Source organism: Lonchura striata, chromosome 2 (assembly GCF_046129695.1).
Source record: "Lonchura striata isolate bLonStr1 chromosome 2, bLonStr1.mat, whole genome shotgun sequence".
In the NCBI taxonomy this organism is placed as follows: Eukaryota; Metazoa; Chordata; class Aves; order Passeriformes; family Estrildidae; genus Lonchura; species Lonchura striata.
In genome coordinates, this window is record NC_134604.1 from 17234614 (window position 1) to 17244645 (window position 10032).

Consider the following 10032-nt stretch of genomic DNA (forward strand, 5'->3'; position numbering starts at 1 on the left):
GGCACAAGTCTGATGTGGACCAGCTGAGGGATCTGGAGTTGTTTAATCAGAAGGTGGCTCAGGAGGACATTATCACTCTACAGCTACCTTAAAGGAAGGTGTAGTGAAGTTCTCTTTTCCCAGAGAATAATATGGGAAGAGAGGAAATGGTCTCAAGTTGTGCCAGGGGAAACTTAGATTAGATATTATGAACAATTTCCTCACTGCAAGGGTGGTCAGGGAAGTGATGGAATCGCCAGCCCTGGAAGTGTCCAACAAGTGTGGATGTGGCACCTGCAAGTTTTACTAAATCCCACAGTTCTTACAGGAAAGGAGGTGCTGCCACCTCTCCTGGCGGAAGATTGTCCACTCATTCCTTACCTGAAAGCTGCTCCTGTCCATTATTTGGGACAACAGGCTTCAGCAGCTGAAGGGGAAGAAATCTCAGACATCAAAGAAGAGCCTGTTTCATCAAATCACAGTCAAGCTTTTAAAAATCACAACTTCTTTCAATAGTCTTAAGTGGGAAAATGCTGGCAAGGCACCCAGACCTCATGTAGATGAGCAGCTCAGGCTTTTACTGGTTATAAAACGAGTGATTTATGGCAGTATGTACATGTTGTTATTTCCTTTGCAATTTATGCTCTCAAAGGGCAGAGAAGAGGCAGCTGTGCAGGAATTACACATCCCCTGCTCCTTCCAGCAGATGCCTCTATGTACAAATACCACTTTGACAAAAATCTCTGCTTTGTTCTAACCCATGTCTCCAAAGAGTTTCTGTAAGGGCAACTACTACTGGCAACAAGCCAAACAAACGTTGTTTTTGTCACTTTAAGTTTATCCCAGAAATATAAGAGCTTTCTTAGTTTTCATACTACTGAGGGCTTCTCTTCAAGCTTTCCTTTAGATCAAGGTAAGGGGGAGCCTGGCAATTTCAGGGCATTTTGTTGCCAGCAAGGAATGGGATAAAGCAGCCTGTTCGGCAGCCTCCTCGGGACTGCAGCTCTGGGCAAGCGATGAATCTGCCACCAGATGTCACCCAGAGGCCACTCCTGTCGCCTGCTGAGATGCCAGCAAGCCCCTGGATTTCCTGCAGGCAGCGGGGATGGTCACAGCACTCTCATCACTCCTGCAGTTACGCCCACATTTAACTTCGGGTTTCTACTTTGTGCCCTTAAAAAAGAAACGAAACTTTCAAGCTGCAGTATGTCTTCAAAATGCATCAAAAGCTGAAGTACACTGCAAGAGCTAAAAGCAAAATGCTATGGTTGTTGATATCTTTACTGGAGGCTTGTATTTCTCATTTAACAGAATTTTGTGGGGAAAAAGAACAAGCTACTAAGACAAATAATGGATTGCAATAAAGCAGCAAGCAATGCAGAAAGAAGCAGAAGCATCTTGTGACAAGGGAACACAAAAGATTTCCTGTCATAATAAATACAATTATAACAGGAAAGAACCAGCAGGATAAAAAAATATAAAGTCTAAACAGATGAAGACTATTAGACACCTTTTACAAATTTGGGAATACACTTAAAAAATTCATTTCAAAGGGAGCATCCAAAGAAAGCACAGAGGGATATGATTTCCACTGTTTAAAGTCAAGGTTAAGCTAAAAGTACCTTCTTACATTTGCCATACAGTCAATGCTGTACTCTTTAAAAATTGTGTCAATGTTTTGAAAATTGAATTTGGACCTCTAAGTAAGACTATTTATGCAAAACAATAGAAAAATCAGAAGCCACAGCTCAGCTGTTTATTGAGAAAGAACATCCCAACACAGTATCTGAACTTTTGCTTAGACAGGAAATTACTTTGAAGAGAAAGCAAGATTCAGACTGTTCACAAGAATCAGTTCTGTGCACACCTGAACTTTCTTGTTTCCTCTCACCCAGCCATACTTTACCAAGACAAATCTGGGAACGGTTCTTCTGGTTCTGCTAAGTTATGGGGAATGTTTATGTTTTCAGAACTTTAAAAATAGTGAAGGCACAAAATTAAAACAAACTCCCAAACAATCCAAACAAGATGCAGAAAAAGAAGTTTTCACCTCTAATCCCCTATAAATAAATAGAGTATTAAAAAAATCAAGTTTTACACTGGCAATAATTTCAGTTATTCAGTAGTAATTGGATACTTTTCTTAGCATGACCTATCATTGTAACCACCCAGTGGTAACAAATAGACTTTCAGTACCTGTAATAAAGCAGCTAAGAGTAAACAAAATACTTTTTTTGAGAAAACATACAAAAATCACAACTATTATATTAAGAACTCTGTTGTGATTATATCCAAAATAACTATCAGAGCATTTAGTTCATACAGTGTTGCTTCAAGTTTTCAAATTAAGTTCTTGATCCAAGACAATGAGTGCTAGAAATGGGCAACCATCTCAAGTCTGTCCGCTTGGGGACACAGACAGCACAACTTGTGTGTAGTCATGACAAAATTGGAACCATAAGGTAAAAGGACAGGAAGCAATCAAGGCAAAGAAGTTAAAAAAAGTGCCAAGTTCCCTGCATTGTCCCACTAAAGCACATTTAGAACACCCACAGCAGCTGCCTCCAATCACAGTGTTTTGTTTCAGGTTTTCTACTGGTTTTCTTGGGACTCAGATGTCCATTTAGACATTTAAGACCTCCTCAATTTCAAAAGCCAGATGCAATGATTTCCTGCTACAGCTCAGGTAAGAGTTTCAACTGGTGTCCTGAAGAGAATCTTTATTTTGTGAACCCCTCATTACACATGGCTGCCAATCCATATTTCAATGCAACCATGAAACACCAAACTCCACTCTAATGACAGTGCAAAACCTGAAGGAATGCCCATGAAATATTTGCTAGCTCTTGGAAAGTGCCCACAAGCATCATCTGTGTTAATACCCTGTATCTCAGCTTGCCACTCAGCAACTCTTACTCAGAGAAGGGAAACTGTGTGGCAGCAAGAACCCAGCCCCTCGCCCAGCTGTGACAAAATGCTCAGAAGTTCTAAGGTTCAAACACAGTCAGTTCATTTCCATCATAGAACTCTCTCAGTTGGCTTGACTCATATTTTAGGGAAGGTTCTTCCATTCGCATCCCAGGCTCCAGAATGTTCTGCCCTACTATCTTAAGGTTCACCAGTTTTATTTTCCAGGTGTTATTCCTCATAGGGCAGCTGATGAGCCCAAATATTTGCTCAAAGACACCCAAACAAGCGTTGTCCCTGTGCACTGTGCCAGCCACTGCCACCAGCACCAATCCATGAGGGGACATGGCACATTTCAGACCACTGGAACGCAAATTTGGGTTGAAGAGGAGACATTCTTCTTTAACCAAGGACAGCAGGCGCAGGCTCACCATGTCTGCACCCACGTATTGTTCCACGTTTTTTTCCAAAGTGTTGTAACAGAACTTCAGTTTGGCATCCTCCCAAAAATGCTGTGGTCCCCATGTTGCTTCAGATTTTACTCCCAAAGGGTGCTGAGAGTTCAGGAGTTCAAAGTACCACTGGCAGAATTCTCCTCCCAGACCACCAATGTCATCTTGAGGTGACTTCTGCCCGCTTCCATAACTCTGCAGTCAAGCAAATTTTTTTCTTAGAACTGTTCAGCAAGATTATCACTTGGAAAAACATAAAATCATGCACATACTTCTTATAGTAAACCTTTTAACTGTTCTGAGCCAGAGCGCCTGAAGAGAAACACCAAAGTAAAAGCTCATTTATTTTTACTAACATGATTATCTAATGTAGAGAACCAGGACAGGTTCTTTTAATTACACCTAGAAAGTGCTTCAGTGTCTTGGGCTCTTTACAAAGAAGAAAATCCTGGTTTTACTGAAAAAGGGCAGGGGAAGGATGTAAAGTGACGTTTTTTGGAACTAAATGTACAAGTACTTTGTAGGACTTCTCAGTATTTATGACTTGACAGCAAGACTTTTTTTAGAAGTAAATCAAATATCAAGTTTGCTAACACCAAAGTCTGGTAAATATTAAATTGTGTTATAAGCATTAAGCAATTAAGCATGAAAAGTCTGGATAATTCTGTATAGAAATGCTGTATTTGTTTCACCACAAGTGGAAATTAATTTCCAATTCTGTTACATAAGTTCATGTTTCCCATTTCTTCAAAATGGTGAAGAAAGAAGGCATGAGAATTAAGAGAAAATGCAAAGAAAGATGTGATAAAAGAATCAACTTTCTTTTAAATTTATGACTGTGTTTTATGTACTTCATTCGTATACCATCGACCACAGAACTTTCCTAAGAGAAACCCCTTTTCTTTTGCTGAATTATGCACAGAGAATTTTTTTTAGAAAACAATTCTCAGCTAAATGCTAACTGTCATCAGTTAATCCCTGAGTGAAAGCTCCGTGCAGTAGGTTCTCAAGAGACAGAGCTCTCACAGCCCAGGACGTGGGGCTGCTGCCCACGAGGGCTCTGAACCACAGCAAGGGGGGCAATTAGAATCACAATTAAACCCCATCTAGTTCATTACACCACGAGGATTTGCTAAATGGCAAAGATTATAACTTCAAAATAAGCTAGTATTGCCAAAATACATTTCCTTATGCTGTATTAAGTGTTACAAAATCATGGGCAAATTTTGTTCAGCTGTTTCTGGCTCATATGGAATTCATTGCTGCAGCTCAGGAGAACAGGTCTTACTCAGCTGAATGTGTGTTGGTTTTCCTTCTGATCAACCTGGGACATCTGCATGGGCTTTTTTTCGATCTCAAAGAGGAAATGATCTCTAAAATACAGGGATAAGGAATGTGTCCTCTGTTCTCATCAGTGTTCTATTGTAGGATTACCAGATCTTGGCAGCAGGCATTCCTTACTTACTACAGCTCTGAACAGAGCCCACTGTAATGATTTCTGTTGTTTGGAAAAAAAAAAGGGAAAACAAATGGCACTGACCCGTCACCGCTGGAAACTTAATTTATGTATTTTATCAATACACAAACTCACTAAAATCGTGAGGGCATCTTCAGGACTTCTGCGCCATTCATACTGTTTTCAGTCCCTCAACCCACAAAACTATCTGTGAATATCTTCTATTTTAGCCTATAGGACAATTTAAAAATTCAAAGCATGGCAAAGACCCCACACATTAGAGTTCAAATACTGTGAAAAACACAGTAGACACCTCCAGATGTTATAATTTAAAAACCAACCAAACCAACCCAACTAAAACCAAACTGAGCAAGAATTAAAAAGGTTTGGGACCTTCCTACAGGTGCAGAGCCACATTTGCAGCGGTCATGCTGTGGAGGCAGCGCTGAGCAGCCCGAGGATTTTGGGCAGCAGCAGCACTCACCTGCGGAGGAGGTTTTCTATGCCCGGGCTCCGGGGCTGGAGCCGTGAGCTGCCTGCTCCAGAGCTGCCTCACACGCTCGATCAGGACGTGCTTCTCCGAGGAGGGAGGCACGGCGACTCCCTGTGCTGCCAAATACTTGAAGATGATTTCCCTGCAGATCTTCCTGCGCCTCAGAAGTTCTTCCACGTTTTGGCTGTACATCAGAACGGCATCAATGGCCTCTGTAAAGAAAGACATTGAAGTTATGACTTACCTTCTTTCACAATGAAACCCCAAAGCTAAACCATTTCTTAAAATCCTGACCTCCAAACACAGTAGAAGACAAGGTGGCAGGACATGAAGAAATTGAAAGTTTGTCTGGAAACTGAAATCTGGCCTCATCATATCACACAGAATACACTCAAAGGCTTGCAAATATGCTTCTTGGACAAGAGTTCCAGTGAAGTGCTTCAGCAATGCACAGTAGTTTGAGATAATGAGGTTCTACCTCCTTCCTGAAGCCTGCTGGAAATGAACTAAATCTGTTTTATTTCCACACCAAAGTGATTACAACTCCCACGTTCATAAGAAAATGCATCCTAGCACAACAGCGCATTGAACAGCAACAATAAACAAAATCCAGCTACAAGGCTCTGTGGCAGAACAAGGAAACATGACAAACTTAAATTCACTTTTAAAGCAGTTGCAGCAGACAGTTCCCACCTGAACTGAGGCCAGCACTTAACAGGGGACCTATAAAAACCCTAAATCTAACCAGAAAGAAATAGCTAAAGCAAAACACAAAAAACTTTTAATTTACTTACAACCACTGCAAAAAATAGGGGAAAAAAGGTAGAGGAAAAAAAAAAAAAAACTACAGGCAAAATACCTTTTAAACAAACGTATTGAGCAAATCTTACAGATTTTAGTTACATCACATGAAACACGTTCAAGGCTTTAGGATGAGTATATATCTCTATATATATACTCATCAGGTGTACATATATATGAGTACATATATATACCTGAGGCCACTGGGCAACAAACCCAGTGGCCTCAGGTAACTCCCATAAAAAATGAATTATTATGAAACAAATCTCAACAAAGTGATGGAGGATGCTCACAACCGGAAGCATCTTGCAAAAAAAAATTAAGTTCAATGTAGATTCGTATTTTAGCCTTTCAAAACCTGAAAGCAAATGTGACTGACACCAACAGCGTGGGACTCGTGAGCTGTCAATACTTTTAAGCACTAAGGGCACAGCCGCGCTCACAGCTCACTGCGGGGCTCTGAGAAGGAAGAGATGCGCGTAGTGCGCAAGGTTTGCTAGAGCCCCGCGCCACCGCAATTCCCTGGGCCTGAACAAGCCGAAGCTCCGGGCAGCCAAGCCCCGGAGCTGCTGCAGGAGGAGGCTCCGGCAGCGACCCCGAGCCCTGCGAGCCCTGCGAGCCCCGGGTCCCCCGGGACAGCCGCGGCCGCGGGGCCCCGGCCCCGCTCGGCAGGCCCCGGCCCCGCTCGGCAGGCCCCGGCCCCGCTCGGCAGGCCCCGCTCGGCAGGCCCCGGCCCCGCTCGGCAGGCCCCGGCCCCGCTCGGCAGGCCCCGGCCCCGCTCGGCAGGCCCCGGCCCCGCTCGGCAGGCCCCGGCCCCGCTCGGCAGGCCCCGGCCCCGCTCGGCAGGCCCCGGCCCCGCTCGGCAGGCCCCGGCCCGGCGGCCCCGGCGCTGCCCGCGCACCTTGGCGGCTCTCCGGGTGCACCAGGCGGCTGGTGACGGTGTCGGTGAGCGCCAGCAGCTCCTCGGTGCGCAGGAGCTGCAGCAGGGCCCGGCAGCCCGCCCGCTCCCGCTCGCTCAGCCCCGCGCCCGCCATGGCCGCCCCGCCCGGCCGCGCGCTGCGGCGGCGGCGCCGGCCGGAAAGAGCGGCCGGCTCCGAGGTTCCGCGCGGAGGAACGGCCGGGGGCGGCAGAGCGGCAGGGAGGGAGGCGGGATTCAGCGGAGACATGGGGTGCCGTAGGCACGGCGGGCTCCGAGCGGCCGGTGTCCTTCCCTGCCGGCCGCCCCCAGGCCTGCCGGGCGCCGGGGACGCGCTGCAGAGCATGGAAAGGGATCTGTGGCTCCTGGCCCACGGCCAGCGGATGGGAACCGGCCCTGGAGCCGGGGGCGATAGTCCTTCTCCTGGGGACAACAGGGACAGCACGGCCAGCGGGGACTGTCCTGGGGACATCAGGGACAGCACGGCCAGTGGGGGATTGTCCTGGGAACATGAGGGACAGCACGGCCAGTGGGGATTGTCCTAGGAGCATGAGGGACAGCGGAGCCAGCCAGGGGATTGTCCTGGGGACATCAGGGACAGCCAGGGGATTGTCCCGCTCTGCTCCGGGCCGGCATGACCTCACCTCCAGTGCTGGGGCAGCACTGAGCTATATGGTTATAAAGCCATTAGAGAGCGTCCAAGGGAGGGCAACAAAGATGGGGAAGGGGCTGGAGGAGAAGGCGTATGAGGAGGGCTTGGTCTCTTCAGCTGGACAAGGAGGCCTCAGTGCAGTTGCAGCACCCTTGTGAGGGGAAGAGCAGGGTCAGATGCTGATCAGGGAATGACCTGAAGTGTCAGGGAAGGATTAGGCTGGAAGTTTGAAAAAGGTTCTCCCCAGCACCAGCCTGGCAGAGTTCAAGCAGCATCCTGACAAGGAATGCTCTTAGCACAGGGTGTGAATGTCAGTCCTGTGCAGGGCCAGGAGTTGGATTCGGTGGCCCTTGGGGCTCCCATCCAGATCAGGATATTCTCTGATGTCATTCTATTATTCCTACCATTGGTCACTGGTGACCAGAGTCATCCGCTTGTGACTGAGGCATGTGCCCAGTGATGAATCTCCCCAGGACTTGGAAATCCAACAGCACAGCACCTGTTAAAGGAAACACTCTTCTCCACCCCATGCTTTAATAGGGATGTGTAAGGAGACCAACTCTTTGGGCTAAAGCTGCCTGTGATTTCAAACCCAGGAACACCCAGATCCTCTAAAGATACACAAAAGAACCACATTTGAATTACTGATGATGCTTTTGCACAAACAACTCAACTTATCATTACAGTGGGCTTTGTTCAGAGCTGTAGTAAGGAATGCCTGCCACCAAGATTTGGTAACCCTACAATAGAACACTGATGAGAATAGAGGACACATTCCTTATCCCTGTATTTTAGAGATAATTTCCTCTTTGAGATTGAAAAAAAGCCCATGCAGATGTCCCAGGTTAATCAGAAGGAAAACCAACACACATTCAGCTAAGACCTGTTCTCCTGAGCTGCAGCAATGAATTCCATATAAGCCAGAAACAGCTGAACAAAATTTGCCCATGAATTTTATGTTCAACATTCAGATTCAAATTCAGTCTTGAAGCATCTGGAAGGCTTTAACATAATAATGCTTATTGTCTTCTGTGCCAAACTTCCCCTCACATGCACAATGATTTAATATTCTTGATTAGTATCTATCCTGCAATCTACAAATTAGACAATGCATCTGAGAAATATAAATTAACTCTGATTCATTTTGCTTATGTTTCAATAAACCTTTATTTAGATTTGCAGCCTTCTAGGTGTAATACCTATCCAATTCATCTGGAATTCAGGAAATAAAAAAAACTACCATCAAGATCCCATTTTAAGAATTAGACTGAGGTGTTTGCAGTAAGAAATTAGACGGTGGGAGGGGAAGGCAAGGAGAGGTTTCTTCGGAATAGTCACATTCCCATTAATCCTTAGAGAGGAAAAAGTGCAGTGGCATCAGAGATATTGGAGAGACTTTTCAATATTCAGTTCTGATGTCTCCCCACAACCCCTTTCCTGTTCTAAACCAAGACCAGCCCTTTCAGCAGGATTATTTAAAATTATTTCTAATACATTTATATTTTACTTTGTAAATCCTTCCCCTCAGAATTAGGTTTTATTTATTTCTCTTTCTCATAACTCAACATTCCTTTTCGAGTTTTTATTCAAACTTTTGACTTGAGCATTGAGCAGGAACTGGCATTCCCAAAGGGGAAGAAACAGGAAAATTATTAACCTATATAGACCAAAAGGTGAACAGTTATCTTGTAAAAATAAATTGCTGTTGTAATTCAAGGAGTTACTACAAGGGCTTTTGTTGTATTTCCTGTCTCCTGTCCATCTGAGGAGGAGCAAAGTAGTTTATACTTGGTGTTAATATATTTAACAATTAATTTATTAAATGTCTTATGTACACATTGCCATTTTGATAAATATTTTTGCTGGCAGAATGTACTGAGGTCCCTCAGCCTCATACCCACAAATTCAATTCCTCAGGGCAAGGACCTTGTCAAAATTATCCACAGTAGAAAACAAAGGTAAGTCTGAAGTTACACACACAAAATACAGTCAAAAATACCCTAGGAAATTACAGGGGTGTGAATAATAAATCTAAATTATTTCAGGTGGCAGTATTGAGCTTCCTGAAGCAAAAGCAAAAAGCAGCTACACTGTCTTTCCGTCTGGACCCAACAACCAACCAGAAGCAGAAGTATCTTAAAATAGCTGCAACCAGACTTGTCTGTGGACCCAAATTTGGATTTTGAGTCCTAGAAATTAACTGATGCCCCCATTTTGAAGCTTGGTCTGTTCAAATCCAAATATCCACAGACCTGGAACATCAAGACCTGGCATCTTCACACAGGTGCCATGCAACCATCACGTACTAAACATAACACAGTAGCTCTGAACTTCACAGTAGCATTTCCAGAGTGATTCTCCAAAAGACAAGATCAG

The 10032-nt window shown here is 44.8% G+C and overlaps 1 protein-coding gene across 1 annotated transcript; it reads right to left on the minus strand.

Annotated features, from left to right (window-relative positions):
- Window positions 1-1713: 1713 nt before the first annotated feature.
- C2H3orf38 (chromosome 2 C3orf38 homolog) lies at window positions 1714-7141 on the minus strand. The gene is made up of 3 exons (XM_021550091.2): window positions 6990-7141; window positions 5279-5499; window positions 1714-3533 (listed from the first exon to the last, which is right to left on the minus strand). The coding sequence occupies exons 1-3, from the start codon at window positions 7120-7122 to the stop codon at window positions 2967-2969; spliced, it is 921 nt and encodes a 306-aa protein (XP_021405766.1). The 5' UTR covers window positions 7123-7141; the 3' UTR covers window positions 1714-2966.
- Between the last annotated feature and the right edge of the window lie 2891 nt (window positions 7142-10032).